Raw genomic sequence first — 20,162 nt, forward strand, 5'->3', positions numbered from 1 at the left:
GGCAATTTACACTTCCGATCTTGAAATTCAATGAAAATCGTATTTTAGCATAACTATACTCATGTACTCATGTCCTCTACTCACTGACTTTTTTGCCACTTTGTTTTAGTTTGATTGTCGCATAAATTTGTGGGCCGTTTTTAGACCACTTCCGAACGTTCTGGTAACATAGGTTATTAAAAAAATTGGTCTTAAAGAAAACTAAGGACTTTTTAGTCTCAGAGAAGACTAAAAAGTCGAAAAGTATAAATAGATTTTTTTAAAACTCATTTGTAAAATAGACAAAAAAATATAAAATAAAAATTTCTAAAAAGTCGAAAAGCATGAATATAATTTTTAAAACACGATTTAAAAATAGACTAAAAAAATATGAAATAAAAATTTCTCAAGAAACTTTGAATATCAGCGAAAACGAGGGGCGCAAAACGAATTGGGCTTCGCATAACTTGATCTTTTTAGCACATTTTTCTCAACTCACCGACTTTGTCCTTCATGCATTTAGAACTTAGATCAATCTGCTATGCATGTTAAGTAAAGCCCAATCCATTTTGTGCCCTTCGTTTTCACTTATATTTATAGATTCTTGAGAAAAAAATTATTCGGTACTTGTTAATTAAACGAAACGCACTTAAGAATTGCGCTTATTTTATATTTGAGAAAACCGGTTTCATAGACACAAAGACAAGTGACATTATAGATGGGAGATATATAATTTGGGCGATATATTTTCAAATTAGGGGAGGGGGGTAAAGTTTAGCGGGTCTGCATTCAAAATGTGTTAGCTATAGTTATTTTGCATATTATGAAGTAAGAATCGTTTTCTAACTTCACGCTGTCTAAATACTTTACCCCCCCTCCTCCCCTAATGTGAAAATATATAGCCCAAATTATGTATTTCCCATCTATTCTGTCACTTGTCTGTGTGGCTACGAAACCAGTTTTCTAAGATCTAACCTAAGCGTAATTCTTGAGCGTGTTTCGTTTAATTAACAAGTACCGATTATTCTTAGCTCTTTAGTTCATTTTGAAAACGAGCTGAATTTTTTCTTGTTATAGCTTTTAGTTGTTTTTCTCGGGCACTTATGGATTGCTGGATTGTCATAAGGTGACGCTTAGGTAGCCTACTTGTTAACCATGCAATTATATTTTTCGTCAAAACATTTTTTACGTACTTAAACTGAGAGTACTAGTAGAAGTGTTATATACTGCGAAGAATAGTAATTCCTATTGCCATTTCTCAGATTTGGGCTTATTCCACTGGTTAGAACCTCTTAAGCCGACTATTTGGACCCTCTAAAGGGAGGTTTTGTCCCCGTGTCTCATCTGGGACTGCCAGATATGAGCTTGAAATTGATCCCAATCAAAAGGCTACTGAGTCTCTTTTTGGGCCCCCTAAGGCCCTCCACCTCCTTATATTCTGCCCTTCCCAAGGACAGAACATAATTTGCACTTTACTGAAAAAAATATAAATGTTTTTACTTTTATAACTTTAATAAATCAAATAATATTAACATTTTGATTAATAAATATCAGTATATGTATATTCAACTGACAATACACATTCCATTTGTATTTTTTTTCAGTAAAGTGCAAATTATGTTTTGCCCTTGGGAAGGCATAGGGGTTTTGAGCCCTACTCATGTTAATTTCTGCTCGTTTTGAGTTTGACTCGGTTATTTATTGTAATTTCTGTTCTTTTTGGGTTTCATTTATTTATCGATGCTGATTTGTGGTAGTTTCACGCTTGGTAGATTATTTGATTTTATTTTTGCTCATTTTTGGTTTAATGGAGTTCTTTACCTTTTTTTGAAAAACTTGTTTCATGGAAAAAGATTTTTTAATTAATTTCTGTTCGTTTTATATTGACATAGTCTTTTCAGGGGAAAAGAAAATAATACTTTAAATTTTTTCGTTTTTTTAAGACTTTGTAGTTTGGCCTGCTATTTGTATGCTGGAGAAAATTTTTCAGCAATTTTTAACAACATACACCCTTTTAAAAATCTGGACACGAATAGTAGTGTTTAATTTAGTTTCATACCTCCTCTAGTTGATCTGCAATAGAAAACTTGATAGCATTCGCAAAAAAATCTGTTTACTTTCTTTGATAGCTTGGATACACATAGGCTACGCTATTTTGATTTGGTTAAATTTTAAGAGCAGAAGTAGCCCCGAAAAATTGAACATAATGCCCTCAGTCGCTCTTGGGATACTGCTGAGATGCCTTATTGGGAATTGGCATTAACGCAGTGCATTTTGATTTAATCTTAAGGCAACATTTAGTTTTTAAGCATAATGTGCAAATGGGAGGGTGAGTGTGGGAGGGGGATTAGTTACCCTCCAATAACTTTCAACTATTAAAAATGGCATTAGACCTTTCCATTTTCAATCGAATGAATCCTTTTCGAAGTTTCTACGACAACTCCTTCGATACGAAGTGTCCTGGGCTAAAAAAAAATAAATAAAAATACATTGTACCCACGTCGATCTTTACAATCAAAATGTCAAGCCTTCCAATCACTTTTGACTATTACAAAGAGCACTAGCACTGCTTTCAATTTCTAATCGAATGAGCCCTTTTTGAGTTTCTATGACAACGCTTTCTATAATCACCTTATATCCCCCAGAGCATAAATTACAACCCTTGCCCTGAGGGGTCTCAGGTGGTTGTCATCCTCAAAGACCTAATTTCCAGAACCTTCAACTATGTTGAAAAAATGACTAACTCAAAATTTTGATTGGATGTGTTTGGTGAAATGGTGGGTGTGAGCGGGGCCTTAGTTGCTCTTCAATCACTTTCAACTATTAAAGAAGGCACTAGCCCTTTCAATTTCCAATCAAATGATCCCTTTTGAAGTTTCTACAACAACGCTTTCTATAAAAACCTTACATGCCCCCAGGGCATAACTTACAACCCTTGCCCTGAGGGCTGGCGGGGTTCATCCTCAAAGGCCTAATTTCCAGAGCTTTCAACTACGTTGAGCAAAATCGCTGTATCAAAATTTTGATTCGATGTGTTTGGGGAAATGGTGGGCTGGAGAGGGTGGTTAGTTGCCCTCCAATCCTTTCCGACTATTAAAAAAGGCACCTGCCCTGTCAATAAAAAACCTATATGCCCCCAGGGAAAAACTTTCAACCCTCGGCATGAGGGCTGTGGGGTGAGTTTCATCCTCAAAGACACAATTTCCGGACCTTTCAACTACGTTGAACAAAATGGCTATCTAAAATTATGATTGGATGTGTTTGAATGAGCCCTTTTGTAAATTTCTATGACAACGCTATCTATAAAAACCTTATATGCCCCCAGGGCATAACTTACAACCTTTTCCGCGGGGGCTCTGGGGGGGGGGGGGTTGTCATCCTCAAAGACATAATTCCTGAACTTTCAACTACGTTGAATAAAATGGCTATCTCTAAACTTTGATTAAATATGTGTGGGGAAATGGTGGGTGTGAGAAGGAGGTTAGTTGCTCTCCATTCATTTTCGACTATTAAAAAGTGCACTCGCCCTTTCAATTTCCAATCAAATGAGCCCTTTTTGAAGTTTCTACGACAAAACTTTCTATAAAAACCTTACATGCTCGCAGGGCATAACTTACAACCCTTGCCCTGAGGGCTCTGAGGGGTTTATCATCCTCAAAGACCTAATTTCCAGAATTTTCAACTACGTTGAACAAAATCACTATCTCAAAATTTTTATTGGATGTGTTTGGGGAAATGTTGGGTGTGAGAGGGGGGTTAGTTGCCTTCAAGTTACTTTCGACTATAAAAAGGGCACTAGCCCTTTCAATTTCCAACTGAATGATCCCTTTTGAAGTTTCTACGACAACGCTGTCTATAAAAACCTTATATGCCCCCAGGAAAAAAACTTACAACTCTTGTTCTGAGGGCTGTGGGGGAGTGTCATCCTCAAAGACACAATTTCCGGACTTCAAACTACGTTGACCAAAATGGCTATCTCTAAACTTCGCTTAAATGTGATTGGGGAAATAGAGGGTGTGAGAAGGGGGTTAGTTGCTCCCCATTCACTTTCTACAATTAATAAGGGCACTAGTTCTTTCAATTTCCAATCAAATGAGCCCTTTTTGAAGTTTCTACGACAAAATTTTCTATAAGAACCTTATATACCCGCAGGGCATAGCTTAGAACCCTTGCCCTGAGGGCTCTGAGGGGGGTTATGATCCTCAAAGACCTAATTTCCACTATTCTCAACTACTTTGAACAAAATGGCAATCTAAAAATTTTGATTGGATGCATTTGGGGAAATAGTGGGCGTGAGAGGGGGGTTAGTTGCCCTCCAATGACTCTCGACTTTTAAAAGGTTACTAGTCCTTTGAATTTTCAATCGAATAAGCTCTTTTAGAAGTTTTACAACATTGCTTTCTATAAGAACCTTATATTCCCCCAGGGCATAATTTATAACCCTTGCCCTGAGGGCTATTGGGAGGGGGCAGGTTGTCATCCTTAAAGACCTAATTTCCTAAACTTTCAACTACATTGAAAAAAAGGCTATCTAAAATTTTCATTGGATGTGTTTGGGGAAAAGGTGGGCGTGACAGGGGGGTTAGTTGCCCTCAAATCACTTTTGACTGTTAAAAAGGACACTAGCCCTTTGAATTTTCAATCGAATGAGTGCTTTTTCAAGTTTTCTACGACAAAGCTTTCAATAAAAACCTTATATGCCCCTAGGGCATAACTTATAACCCTGTGGGGGTGTGGGGGAGTGTCCTGCTCAAAGATATAATTTCCGGACCTTTCAACTACGATGAACGAAATTGCTATCTAAAAATTTTGATTGGATGTGTTTGGGAAAAAGGTGGATGTGAGAGGGGGATTAGTTGCTCTCCAATCATTTTCAACTATCAAAAAGGGCACTAGACCATTTTAATTTCCAATCGAATGAGCTCTTTTTTAAGTTTCTACGTCAACACTTTCTATAGAAACCTTATATGCCCCCAGAACATAACTTACAACCCTTCCCTTGAGGGCTTTGGGGGGGGGGATGTCATTGTCAAACACCTAATTTCCAGAACTTTCAACTACGTTGAACAAAATGGCTATCTCAAAATTTTGATGTGTTTGGGGAAAAGCTGGGCGTCAGAGGGGGGTTAGTTGTCCTCCAATCAATTTCGACTATTAAAAAGGGCAATAACCCTTTCAATTTCCAATCGAATGAGCCCTTTTTGAAGCTTCTACGACAAAGCTTTCTATTAAAACCGTATATGCCCCCAGGGCATAACTTACCACCCTTGCCGTGAGGGTCGTGGGGGAGTGTTCTCCTCAAAAACATAATATCTATCTGGAAATCAACCACGCTGAAAAAAAATAGCCGTCTCAAAATTTTGATTGGATGTGTTTGGGGAAATGGTGGGCGTGGAAGGGGTTTTAGTTGTCTTCCAATAACTTTCGATTATTAAAAAGGGCATTGAATGAGCCCTTTTCGAAGTTTCTACGACAACTCCTTCGATACGAAGTGTCCTTCGATACAAAGTGCCTAAGACCAAGAAAAAAATAAATAATACATTGTGCCAACATCTTTCTTTACTTAGGCAGCGCTTTTGCGCTGCCTGTGATGCGGCTAAATCTCAATTGCTATTATTTAATTTTAACCGTTTTGAAAACCCTGATAGAGTAAATCTGGGTGATTCTGATATTATACCACTGCAGGAACTTGTGTACAATGGATTACCTATTGGTACATCCCTGAAGTCAACTCGGAAATCACTTATTGCCCGAATTTAACTTAAGATCCGTAATGCGTATGCTGGAGCAGTTGGATCACAGCTGAATCTTGGTAAACGCCACCTTACGAAAGTATATAATGCTGTTTCTCTCCCTCATTTTCTATACCTGGTTCCTTTCTGGGACTTCTCTAACCAATCAGATAAAATAGAAATCAGGAGGGCTTACTTCAAATATTTAAAGTTCCTTATCCGGGTTCCTCCTTGGACTAGGAATGACAGACTGAAGGAAAAATTCAGCTTGCCAAATCCTCTTGATGCTGCAGATAAGCTTTTTTCCAAGCTTACAGATTATCCGTCAAACCACAGATGGAAGTATTTTTTGTTTTTAATGCTAGTTTGCTTATTTTTTTGCTAGGTTATTATCATTTTCATATTTTATTTATTTGTTTGATTCATTTGAAGAGGTTTACCACCCTTCGAGTAGCTTACTTTTCCGAAATATTTGGTTTATTCGAGTTTCAAGTGTTAAGTATATGCTCCTGTTTTTTTAAGTGCTTTTTTTCATTTTCTTTCTTTTTGTTATATTCCATCGCCATGCCTTGTATTTTTGACGGGTTATAAAATAAGTTAATTTATTAAAGATACGATAATGACCGCCAATGGGTTGGAACAAATTAGTGTGGATACAAGGTTTTCAAAGAAATTTCTTGCCATTTAAATTCTCCATTTCTGTGGTAGAAATGAGAAGTTAAAAATAAAAATAAAAATAATTTACTTTTTGCTTGCTTTCGGTGAGAGCCAGAAGAAGAAACATCCTTTCTATCACCAATGAACGAAGGGATGACTGAAGTCGTCCAACAGGGTCTTTCAGTGGCAGTTTCATCTGAGATCTTCAACAATCATTATCCCAAGAACGCCCAAGGCATTAGAAGCCATACAAAGAATCAAGGTCATTTCTTAATGTCTGTTAGAAATTCTTTTTCTGGCTACTAAGCTTCTCTTTACGAGTTGGAATGGGGTTACAGGTGAGGACGTCGTAAAACATAGTAATAGCTTGTCATCGTAAAGTATAAGGAATTTTCGTCATCTTTGTAGGGTTACCTAGAGGGGGTCTTTTTTGGGGGGGCAGCTCATTTGAATTCCAGCGTTTCGCACACAAAGCCATCGACTGAGAAGTAGAAAAATCCTCAGGCAACCGTGGTAGAATGCTTTTAGGCCACGACTTTATTAGGCCTTCAAAGGTTTGGTTTTATAGAAGTATATCGTGGTAAGTCGAAAATTTGTAACATACACGATTTCTTAGTTGTTAGGCCTAAAAACACAGGTCTTTATTAATTTTTTTTATTAACTGATAGTGTGGCTCTCACTCCCTAAGGGAGCAGGAGCGAAATGGGTTAAAGGGAAGTATTCATAAAATAAATTCACAAGACGCAATAAATCGTTTGTAAAAAGGTCTGATTTTTTTTTTCTGAAGTCCTTTCCTTTAAAGGCAAATTTTGGCTCTCATACTAGAGCAAAAATTTGGTTACGAACAGTATTAGGACATTGATACTTGATAAACCGCATATGTCTAAATAGTAGCTAAATTTTCCCTGATTCTTTCTTATAGACATTACACATAACATTCGAGTGGCTACATTAAAGCAGAAAATATGTTACACTACCTGAGATGTATTTCTTTAGATCAAGTCCAACATCAAAATTTTTGATTGGTTTGGTTTTTGGGCTACTTATCACTTTCACCATAAGATGTGTCTTCTTCTCTTCAGCAAAAATCGTAGTAAGTGGAAACAATATTGATAAATGTTTATCCGAAAGGAAAATTTCTAACACTATGTTTGACATACCTGATGGAAAAAGGGAGCTAGTTCTAATCGGTGTAATGAGTGCTGAAAATTTCTTAGGAACTCGTGCTAAATCTGTTTATGAAACATGGGGGAAAGAAGTACCTGGAAGATTGCTATTCTTTACACCTGAAAATACTGATCTTTCATCACATCTGCCAATTGTTACACTACCTACGGTTGATGATTCCTATCCACCGCAGAAAAAATCGTTTCTCACCCTTAAGTATATGTATGAAAACTATGGGGATAAATTTGAATGGTTTATGCGAGCTGATGATGATGTCTACGTCAGAACAGATAAATTGGAAAAATTATTAAGAAGTTTGAATAGCTCAAGAAAGTTTTTTATTGGACAAGCTGGAATGGGTAATAAGGTGAGTCGCATTTTTTATTTATAAGAAATTTAAGAGTATTGTTTTGAAGATGGGGTATTAGGAATGGATTTTCTTATGGGAAGTTAGTTATTTAAAACTACTGAACTTCTTAATTTCTTTTTTCCTGGATTATGTTTTAGAATATTCTTTGGACAATAGCAATGAAAAATTAGGCTAATTTTGCTTTTCAGTCAATAAAATCCAATTTAGACCATTTTCAAAAATGTTGCAATTTTGGACCTGAAAATGGAATCGGCTGTCGAAACAAAATATATTTCATACTGAAGCAAAGCTTTTGCAATAACTGGTTATATGGAGAATATATAAAATACTACTACTACTACGAACAACTCACTGCAGCACCTTACCGCCTGAGACCAACAGGGCTACACACGGTCCTGCTACATCCTAATCTATTCAAAGCCTCCCTCTTTACACCTTCCTAAGAAATTCAAATTTCTCTAAAAATTCTCCTTACGACATCCTCCTACCACATTCGGGAACGACCTGATTTTCATTTGGTCCTAGATGGTTGCCTGACGAAGACAACCTTTAGCAATCCGTCATCCTTCATCCGTAGAACGTGTCCTATAGCTATCTTAACCTTTCTCTCATTATAGCCCTAGAAAGTATGATTGAAACATTTTTTTCGTACAGCTTACTGTTTGAAATACGATCAGTCCGATGGGAACCCAAAATAGTTCGAAGACAATTTTTCTGGAATACATTCAAGAAATCCTCCTCCGTCTTTCGGAGTGCCCACGCTTCAGAGCCATGCTTGACCACTTTCATAATTGTAGCTTCCTATATTCTAATTTTGGTTCGTAGACTTATCTTTCTGTTCTTCTAAAAAAATTCAAACTGTAGAAAAATACCCTGTGCCTTGGCTATTCTATTTCTAATATCTTTGCTGCACTCACTGTCTTACTCATGATACTACCTAGGCATGTAAAGCTGTCTACTTGATCGATCTTCTGATTATACAATATCATCTCTTCACCTTCACTTATTCCCAGTCTTAGCGACCTAGTCATCTTAAACCTTTTTTTCGACCCTGAAATCTCAAAACCTCCAAAAATTCGTTAACTTTGCTAATATTCTCATCTACGACACTCAAATCATCAGCATAATCTAAGTCTAGTAGGGTTTTACTTCCCTATTTAATTCCGTTATCTGCAGGCATGTCCATGCCTGCAGATATCATGCTATTATTAGGAAGCAGTCCAGAGTAGATATCTTAGTCAGGAAGAGATTTTATAACCCCGCCCTCCCCCCCCCGCCAAAAAAATATACTAAAACGAACCGAGCCCAGAATAATTATCCACTAGTCAGAACCCATCGCAAATGCTGTGTCATTTACTAGACTATGGTTTTCTTGAGTGGCGCCCATCCTCATGGGCACCCTGCAACACTGTCTGTAGTCACGGTTCTGGTTACGTAAACTCGTGAAGGTCCACCCGATGCCACTATGAGGCCACGCAATCAGGATTTTCCTGTCGGGGATATAGAGGGAGGAAGGAGCTTTTGACGGAGCAGACACTCCAACCCATCTTGCATCTCTGGAACAGCCTCAACCTTTTACACCCAGTTTATCCTCATCAGACATTCGTTGTTAGCTTCCCTCTTGAAAAATAATGGTAGCTATGGTGCTTTAAAGAAGGATATCACAGTCAATGTTCGAGTGTGGCCTAAATAATGAACGATATGCCTCCCGTGTGCAATTTTTTTTCATAGACGCTACGGCCTCTTAGGCTGAATGTAGAATGACCGTCGTCTAATACAAATTTGGGTGGATTCCACTTTTAGGGGCTACAATCAAAGAAAGATTAAGATGGATAGGCCACCTTTTACGGATGGAAGATGATAGACTACCATAGATCATGCTTTCGGAGATCCATCTGTGGCCAAACGGAAAGAAGGTCATCCCAGAATGACGCATGAAGAGGTCATACTGTAAGAAAGGATTTAGAGGAAATTTTAAATTCAGGGGAGAAAGTAAAAGGTGAAGCTTCGAATAGTTTGGGGTGCAAGAGGAGCGTGCGTATCTTTGTTGGCTTCATGTGGTTTGATGCTGCTGTGAAATTTTGGTAATACTAGTAATAGTAGTTTGCAGTCGAGCTACACACACGGAAAATTCGTGTATAGTTTGGGTTAAAACAAGGTACAGCAGGCTTACCTTTCCTCTGAAAAAAATGACGGTAGATGGGTTGGATGTAGTAGCCACATCTTCTGGTTTTAATCAGAAGCATGATTCTGGTTTTAACAATTTACAGCAGCTCCACCTTTTTTGACAAAAATATGTCTCTAAATGGGAAATCTACGTAATTTAGTCCCTTGCCGCTAAGACTGAGGTAGTCATGTGCCTCCTGGAGGCCCTTTTATCTTTTGAGCATTCTGAGGAAATGGCTATCTCAAAATTTTAATCCAATGGTATAGGGGGTGGCTAAAGAGTTGCCTGGACACATAAAAGGCATGAAAGGAGGCATGGATGCTTCGCAAATATTTTGAACTATAAAAATTCCGCTATAATATTTGTTTTGATTGAATGGGACTCTCCTCAAGTTGTTACGACCATCTGTTCTGCATCAAACGGTTGCGAGAAAAAAAGCAATGCAGACACATGGCCCTTCGTTAAGTCCCCGCAATTGCATTGACCCTGGCATTGGATTTTAAATTTTAAATTATGAAGTCATACAGAAAGTATGGTTCAACAAAGGTTAACTCTCAGTTTAGTTAGAAAAATTTATTATAACCAATAAACAATGACTACAGTTTGACGGTTACCTTGAGAAGTAAACACTTGCCCGATGGGGTGGCAAAATACACTAAAACAAGAAAAAAAGATAACCAGCTCACAACACACTTCCTAATCGACACAACCAATTTATCAAAAAACAAATTCAGCAAATTTACTATTCAATCAATACCCCGAGAGGGCGTAATTATTTATTTATCAATTCATGTGACAATAACCTACTGGAAGGCGTGACGTGTTTTCTCTGGTTTAAAATTACTCGTTTTTTCCGATTAGCCCCATTGCCCCATTCCAAGACTTCCGCGTGTTTTGTTAAAAATAAAAGCAAGGCTATATAGACCTTACTTTGCTGTTGAAAGGATTTCTCTCCAACATAATAGAATTAGAGTCTAGTAGAATATTTTTGGATTTAGAAGTCTAATATATTATTTTAAGGTTGAGAAATAAATCAATTTAGTTTCAGATTAAATCAGCAAATATATTTTAGGGGAATTAAAATGAGCATATGTATATGAAATTTTTATTCAACCTATATTTGAGCTAGTACTAAATATGGGAAGGCCAGGGGCGATTCTCCAGCATTTTTATTGGGGGGGGGGGGCAATAGGGGTCCATATCTGGATAGTCAAAGGGCATTGGATGTATAATATTTTTTATCCACATTATTGGGGGGCAACTGCCCCCCCCTTGCCACCCCCAAACGACGCCCCTGGGGAAGGCATAAGCCTAAGTAAGGACTAGGATCTTGCGTGCATGCTGAGATTTACTCGATGGGAGGCCCAATAATAAAAAAAATGTTGTGTGCGGCACGATAAAGAAGAGGCAAATTGTTTTTGATAATTTGGGTTTGAAGTACCTTAAAATTAAAAAAAAGTATTTGGGGGAGGAGTCCTGAGGACCCTCCTAGGAACGTCCGTGAATATGACTATTGATATTTTGATGCATAAATCATGTATAAACAAGTAGTGCCTCCATCATTGTCAAGTTTACTCAAAATCATGCGTTCTTGAAGTTCAAATCACTAGTATTTTCAAGCCTTTAAACCCTTTAAAATAAAATTGCATATAGCCACTATATATCTAGAAGACGTTGATTTAAGGGTCTCCAATAGCGGCTCATTATTCCCACCTTTAAACAATCTCCCCGATTTCCGAAATCATTGCACCTAAAAAGAAAATGTCCCAAATGCATCCCCCAAAATACCGTATAGTAGGCAAATTCGTAATTTATTTGAAAAATTAAGAACCCTCGAATTTGTTAGAAGTGGTAGACAATTAGCTCACACCTGAATCCAAATTCTAGTATATTTAATTGGTAAATGCTTGAAACAATATTCTTCACCAAAACTGTCTTTAACACTTTCCTATGAAAACAAACTAGTCGAGGGGTTGGTGCCAACACCCCAATGTTGATTCTCTTGATCTTCTAGCCTTGTCATTAAATCTCTAAGAAAAACGTCCTCACTTTCTTATAACAAACTCTTTGAAATTTTTTGAACTGCAGCCTTATTTGAATGCAACATTCTAATTACTGCACAAATATGAAAGTATCGCAACCTTAGTTGATAGGTATAAACTTCATTCAACGATCAGATAGAAATTAATGGTGTGTTTGAAACTAAAAAATCACAACCTTCCGATGATTTTCTTTTAGTATCACCGACCAAGCTCCTCCATTATGGATGCCAAATTCAAAGACTTGTTATAAACTTCAATTTTCTGACAGGTGATCTAAGGATGGATTTACGTTTCAGAATGAACTTGGACATTTGAACCTAGAATATGATGAAAATTTTTGTATGGGCGGTCCTGGTATGATCATGAGTCACACAACCCTTGCAGCCGTTGCACCAAATATTAAATATTGTCTCCAAAATCTCTACAGTCATCACGAAGATACAGAAATTGGTAGATGTGTTCAAAAGTTTTCTGGTTCAAGCTGTACCTGGGCATACGAGGTAAGAACGTAGATCTCGCAAATTGTACCTTTTCCACTCAAATCGAAGTATATCGAGAGTTGTAAGCTTTAAATATGCGAATGAAAGAGGTTGATAAAATGAAGAATCTTTTTATTAATTTAAAAAAAAATCTATTAAAGAAGTTTTCCAAAATTAAGAACCATATTAAACTCTAAAACGAGCAGAAATAACTATGAATGGATTTCTGAAATTCCAGTCAAACAGAACTCAAAATAAATATTTACACAAAACACAAATATAATAAATATTGCTAATGGTCAATAGATGAATCCTAAAGCGAAGAGACAATACAATGAAAATCAAACTTAACAAAAACAGGAATTGTCACATATAAAAGTCAGGCTACTGCATCCCTCCTAAACCGATTGACAACCAGAGTGCCACTTGCACTTCACTGAAAATAATTTTAATTCTTGTAGTGTTTCCTCTATGAGTCACAACGTAATCAACAACACAACAGTAAAATAAAATTGTCAGGCTAACCAAGGTTTGAAAACAAGAGCTACCACAAATAAATATAAGGATACTGCTTCCCCTCTCCAAGCTTCAAAAAAGGCCTGAATTTCATATACATTTTACTGACAGTAAAATGTATTACCTAAAGTCAGGACGTTCGTAAAATTTCAGCTCAGTCAGACCACAGATAGTTGGTGAATTATTCATTGCAAAATTTTACCCCCACAGCCAAAGTCAAGCAAACAGAGTTTATAAGAAAAGAAATCGTTCTATCATGGTGCAGCAAACTGGCAATTTAAGCCTTTTTTGCCAGCGAAAATCAGTTTTGTCCAAAGAAGGTGAAAATGCCAATGAATGGAAATTCTAAGCCTATCTATTTTTGGCGGTATAAACCTCTAAACAGGTGGTTTTTTATCCCCCACCATGATACCACATTAGAGTTGGGGTTTCTGCCATTTTTTGCCCTAAAACATTAATTTTTATCTTTAAGAGGGTCATAATGCCAGACCATACAAAGTCTAAGATAGCCAATCAGTTTTTCATGGTCTAATCCCTAAACAAAAGGTTTTGAGGTCCCCGTACAGCAAAATGGCGTTTTGTGTCATTTTATATCACAACACAAGTAGTAAAGCAATAGGCACCGCGAAACTTACATGGAAACTTACACCTGAGGCATGAAAATACAGTGCAGTTTGACGTGCACATTGCAAAAAGTGACCAATCCTTTTATATTATATACCTATAAAGTGATCAAACAGGTTTTGAAACTATAATTGAGATTGTATAACGCAACCAGAAGTAGAAAGCTATCTTATAGTCCGAACATTACCACGTGGTTTATGGTTTTCTCACTGAGAATGAAAAAACAGAATTTTTTTCACTTGAAAAAAAAAGATTTTTCTCACATTTATGGTTGTTTCTTGGATGGTTATGTGTGTCGGTCAATTTATTTGATGTTTTTCATGGATGTCAATAGCAGTTTATGTCTGTTTTATGTTTTTTGTCAGTGAGAATGAAAAAAGAGGAATTTTCTCACTTTGATGGATTATTGAGTCTAATGGGGACAGGTTCAATGACACTTCCTTCAAGATCTTGTTGTTGTTTTGGTCATGTACACGCTCGAGGTAAATTTTAAGAGTTTCCAGAAGTGGGAAATAGTTAGATCACGTGTTTCCTTCTCACCCAATCAGAGGGCTCGCTTACATATTAGCGGTGGAGTGAATATGAGGAAAGGATTTTTGCTATAGTTTTATTAGTCTGGGAATAGAATTTAAAGGAGTGAGAACAGTTTGACTTTACTCATTTGGATATATATTTGTGATGGCGATGAGTGGAATGTTTACCCTCTTAGAAGTTGATAGTGGAGTTGATGGCAATAATACAAGAGCACCAAACATTGCGGTGGAAATCACGAGAGGATCACGGCTTTGTCTGGAATGGGATGAAGTAAATGCAAGATATGTGATATCCTTGAGCCAATTTAAAATGGAAGATCAATTATGTTTCGCCACTAAAGTTGATATAGCCCATGTGAATAGACTTCAATGTGTTTTAAGTTCATTGGTGAAACATATCGAAGACTATAAACGGTATCGCTAATTGTACATGCTTAGTATTATTGTTGTGATTATTCAATAAAATTGTTTCGAAATCGAAAATGTTCCCTTTCTTTTTTTGTTAGGTTAGGTTAGGTTAGGTTAGGTTAGGGTCAGTCTAGAGTCAGCAGTCAGAGTGAAAGGATTGAAAAATGAATAAATTTGAGAAAGAGAGAATTAGATCAAATCTAGTGTTTATGGAAAAACAGTTGATTTTGGATGATGATTTTCTCAAGTTATCTATTAAACGCAGGATATTCTCTTGTCAGGGAACACTTGACAATATAATGAGGAGTGATTCTCCCCCATTGGACTATTGTATGAAACTTTTAAAATATGACTCAAGTGCTTATAGTCAATTTATTGATATATTAATTGGAACAAAGTAGAATCATATCGTGGATATACTTTTGAAACTATTGCCAATGGATTCAATGTAGATGACTCCTCCTTCAAAAGAGGTAACGTCACAGAGGTACTCCTCTCCCCATTTCCCCTCACTGAATTTATGGAGCGAGGACGATCAGTTTCGTTTTAGCTGTGAGTGAGTCAAGTGACATTGGAAACCGAAAAAAAAAATGTTCTGTATATGTCCATTGTGCATGTACACTCTTGGCAGTTGGAATCAATGTGAAAATTGTACAATTATTGATGACTATAGTGAAAAGTGTAAATTATGTAATCCTTGTAAATTACATAGAAGCTATGCAGTACAAATTAAAGGATGTAATTCATGTCTTGAAGAGGTGTGTGACTCTCACCCTAGAGGGCACCTGTGCTCCAATTGTCACTATGATAAATGTGATCAGTGGGAGAATACTTACCCCGCTATGATTCGAAAGAATCATAAACGTGATTTTAGTTTATTTCTACAAGATTTGTATCGTCGTGGATTTAAATTATTCTTGGAAGAGGAATCTGGTCTACAATTAAACTGTTGGGGTAACAAGACAATTTTATTTCTACGTCATCGCTGTGACGACATTGCCTACTATGACTATAAACCAAGTGATTTCAGTCATGATTCATTGCTCAACCGGTTAAGACCGTATTGCTTGCTATCGCCCGCTCAATGAATCACGTAATGAAATGAATGAAGATGGATTACTGCTAAATTATCTGTATGCTGTGATACAATGAAAACTTTGTACAATTTGATAAAGGAAAATCTGAAAATACAAGCCTTTCCCTAAATAAAACTCAACAATGGAAATGATTAGCTGTTAGTCCTCCAAAGTGATTTAAGGCTCAAATTATTCGTGATGTGAGATTAAAGAAATAGTACAGTGGGGGAAAAGGACTGATTTAGGATTGGTGGTTTCTTCTTTTGCCAATAAGTCAATTTTAGCTATTACTAAGTTAAGATGGGCAAGAAAAAAATAAAAGGAGTCGTCCAGATATTGCTTCTAGCGAGGATGTGGCTACAAGCACCCTAAATACGTCAGGAAATCCGGATATTCGGAAGCTAGTGACAACTCAGGTTTCGTTAATGACCCTATCAGAGGAATTTGCAAAGATGATGAACATTATGCGTGAAACTCATAGCTCAGTCCAATCAATTGAACAGCGATTCATTGTAGTAGAAAATAGAATAAAAGCAATTGAATCAGAGCAATTAGCCTTAAGGTCTGAATTATCCGGGATTAAGTCTTGTACAAATGCTGTAGAAAATGACATTTCTTTGTTGAAAAATGATAATTTTAACCTGCAGTCAGAAGTTAAATATTTTAAAGAAAAGACCCTATGTATGTCTGATAGGCTTGTGGCTGCAGAGTATCAGCCTAAAGAAAATAATTTGGTTGTATGGAATGCAGTCTGTGAGGATGAAGATCAAGCCAAACGTATGTTTACCGAGATATGTACGGATGGACTAAATTTACCAGTGATACCCCATTTTTCAGTTGTTGCAATAAAAAAGGATAAGAAATATTTTAAGGTTAATGTAAAAAAACCGTGGAAACAAGATTGAAATCCTTAAAAATGGGAAGAAGCTTAAAGGAAGAAATATAGCTAACCAGGGAAACATTTATGTGAGTGATGATGCCCCATTTTCTGTGAGAGAGGCAAGAAAAAAACTATATGAAAAAAAATTGTGTCTTAAAGCGAAATGTTTACCCTCTTAGAAGTTGATAGTGGAACAGTCTAGTTCCACTATCATATCTTCCCGGACATATCTTCAGTTTGAACGTCCGGGTGGTACGAAAGTGAAGTTTACGTGTGATGAATGGATTGAGGAACTAGCACTTAAGCCTCTTCCCTCCACAGCGTCCAGAGGTGCTGAAAAATTAATGTTTAAGTTAATGTGGTTTTTTTACTTATGGATTAGTTATCATTTCTTTTTTACTCGGTTTAATAAATTAGAGATGTACAAGTTCATAGAGATTGATGTTAAATTTTCGGGTCAATGTTAATTTTTATTTTTGATTAAATAATTTAAAATGTTTGTTAATATGAAATTATTTTGAGCGGGTGGTAGCGGGCTGATGTCTTTGAATGGTTTTGCTTTGTGTCATGAAGCTTGCAATAATGTGCTTTTTTAAATTGTATGTCCGCTTTGCCGGAATATATTTTATTTTTTTCTTTATTTATCTAGGTCTAGGTATATGTTTAGTAGATAATGATTTTTTTCGCCACCGCCACCCTCTACCGTCACATACATTAACTTTTATTGATGATGGTTAGAGATATCGTTTTTCCTCCTGGGAACAGCAATGTCCTGCAACTTGAAAGTCGAAGGGTTGATTTTTCTAGCCAGTTTAATCAAAGGATAAATAGAAATTTAGATATTAATGCCACTGAGATTTTCACAAATGAACCATCAAGGTATATTTTTAAAGAGGAAGCACTACCCTTGTATTGTGATAGGGGCCATTTTGGCCTTAACATTTTTCATTTGAATTGTCAGGGATTGAATTCTGCGCATAATTTTTTATCGGAATTAATAAATACTAATGTCTTTCAGGTGATCGCTGTAACTGAAACGTGGTTAAATGATAATAACTCGCAATTACTACATATCCCTGGGTATAATTTATATGTAAGGAATCGCGAGTATTACCAACATGGAGGCCTAGCAGCTTATATTCAGGCTGATTATAAGGTTTCAATAAGAGAAGATCATACAATATATAGAGAGAAAGTTTGCGAGTGTTTTGTTATACATATAACTAGAGAGAATTTGAATTTTTGTATTGTTGTAGTATATAGACCTCCACAGAGCCTGCTCCAAGACTTTATGGACCTATTTGAAGAACTATTAATGAAACTTCCGATTAACTCTATGCCATGTTTTATTATGGGGGATTTTAATATTGACCTTATTGATCAGTCATCTGCTAGCACTGAATTCATTAATAGAAGTTTATCTAATGGGTTTCATCCTTGTATAAATATCCCTACAAGAATTACGGGAACATCAGCTAAGCTTCTGGATAACATCCTTTCTAATTTACCCTTGAGTCTTCCCAGGGTCCTTATCAACGATGTATCTGACCACTTTGGAGTTTCAGCTAGCTTTAGAACTGTCACGAAAGTGGTTAAAGGCAGAAAATCAAGGATTCCAGTGATCAGTAAAAGTGCGATGGTAAAACTTAAAAATGATATAGAAAAGGTGGATTGGTACGAAGTTCTAGGCGAAGTTCAGGACGCAAATTCAAAGTTTGTTTTATTTTATAAAAAGTTGCAGAGTTTGATAAGTCAAGTAGTCATATTTAAACCGTTTAATAGAAAGCACTCAAGTAAAAAACCTTGAATTGGTCCTGTTACTTTTAACCAAATAAATGCAAGATATAAAGTTTTTAGCGCTCAAATACTTAACCCGACATAAGAAAATAAGCAATTATATAAATTTTATCAAAATAGGCTTAATACAATTTCAAGAAATGAAAAAAAGAGATATTTTGAAAAGAGGTTTATGGAGGTCGAAGGATTCCCTAAGAAAACTTGGGGACTAATAAAAGAAGTGATTCGATTAAAAATAAATAGTGTACCTGATGAATTAGTTAGTGCAATGGAAAAGACTTTGAATTCTGAAAAGGACATATGCAATGAATTTCAGAGTTATTTTTCGAATATTGGTCTGAATTTAGCTATGTCAGTTGTACCTGATAGTGGTGATCCAACGTCCGAGTCCTTACTGAGGGACCCCATTGATGTGTCTCTTCACCTTAGACTTCTAACAGTTGATGAAATTAAAAAAATTATTTATGGGTTGTGTAGTAATTCTTCTGGAAGCGATCATATTACTCTAAAAACACTTAAATGTATTTTTCCTGTTATAACTGAAGTTTTATGTGTGTTAATTAATGAGTGTTTTCGTCAAGGAAAATTCCCAGACTATTTTAAAGTTGCCCGTATAACCCCAATTCATAAGGGTGGTATTCAAAATAACCCAGGAAACTATAGACCGATATCTGTTTTACCCATTATTTCCCGTGTTTTAGAGAAGTGTTTTAGTATTAGAATGTTGAGTTTTTTGGAGGATCATAAGTTACTGGTAGAGACACAATTTGGGTTCCGTAGAAAAAGGACAACGGAACAGGCGATGATTTATTTGACAACTATTATTAATGATGTATTAAATAAAGGTTTAAAAATAGGTGCTATATTTTTAGATCTGATGAAAGCTTTCGATACTGTGGATCATGAACTTCTACTTAAGAAGTGTGAGGTGTATGGTTTGAGGGGTAAATCATTAGATTTTTTAAGAAGTTTTTTAAGTAATCGTTATCAGTATGTCCAACTAAATGATACTTCTTCCGAAAAAAAGTGTATTGAAATAGGTGTTCCGCAAGGATCAGTTCTCGGTCCTATATTATTCTTGATATTTATTAAGGATTTATCAAATTGTCTGAATAAAGTTCGTTATGGAATAAATGAACTAACGACAAACCCGAACATTGAAACGTTTTCACCTTTTGCTGATGACACAACAAGTACTATCAGAACTAAGACAGCAGCGCTGCTATAGGTTTCCAAGAAGGACTCAGCTAACGAAATTATAGCATAGCTGAGGGTAAATAAGTTAAGGATTAACATGGATAAGTCTAACTTTATTATTTTCTCGCGATCATCAAACTTTTACCCATGGATCGAGGAATTAGATATGTCTAATTGCGTTATAAAACGGACTGCGAATTTTTAAATACCTTGGGATTGTAATAGATGAAACTCTATCTTTTAAGCAACATGTAACTTTAACTAGCAAAATTATGGTAAGAAATCTCAGTATAATGAAGAAACTCCAACATTGTTTTCCTAAGTCTGTCCTTTGCCATCTTTATGTTTCTCTAATGCACCCGTATATACTTTATTGCTCAAGTATTTGGCTCTCTACTTTTTCTTCTACCCTAAAACCAATAAGAGTTTTACAAAATCATGCAGTAAGAATTTTAGCCGGTATATCTCCACGTATGTCTGTTAGAGAAATTTACCCAACTTTAAACCTTTTGCCGGCTGCAGGCCTTCGTGAGTTCTA

General features: G+C 36.2%; 1 protein-coding gene across 1 annotated transcript in view; it reads left to right on the forward strand.

Moving 5' to 3' along the window:
- LOC148956264 (chondroitin sulfate synthase 1-like) overlaps positions 1 to 20,162 on the forward strand; it is a 43,602-nt gene that overhangs the window by 2,510 nt on the left and 20,930 nt on the right. Inside the window, exons 2-3 of the mRNA XM_089090112.1 lie at positions 7,586 to 7,902; positions 12,411 to 12,614. Coding sequence (XP_088946238.1) covers positions 7,586 to 7,902; positions 12,411 to 12,614 — 521 coding nt within the window. The remainder of the gene's footprint in view (positions 1 to 7,585; positions 7,903 to 12,410; positions 12,615 to 20,162) is intronic.

Source organism: Artemia sp. Qi Xiang Cuo, chromosome 1 (genome assembly GCF_049724085.1).
Source record: "Artemia sp. Qi Xiang Cuo chromosome 1, ASM4972408v1, whole genome shotgun sequence".
Lineage (NCBI taxonomy): Eukaryota > Metazoa > Arthropoda > Branchiopoda > Anostraca > Artemiidae > Artemia > Artemia sp. Qi Xiang Cuo.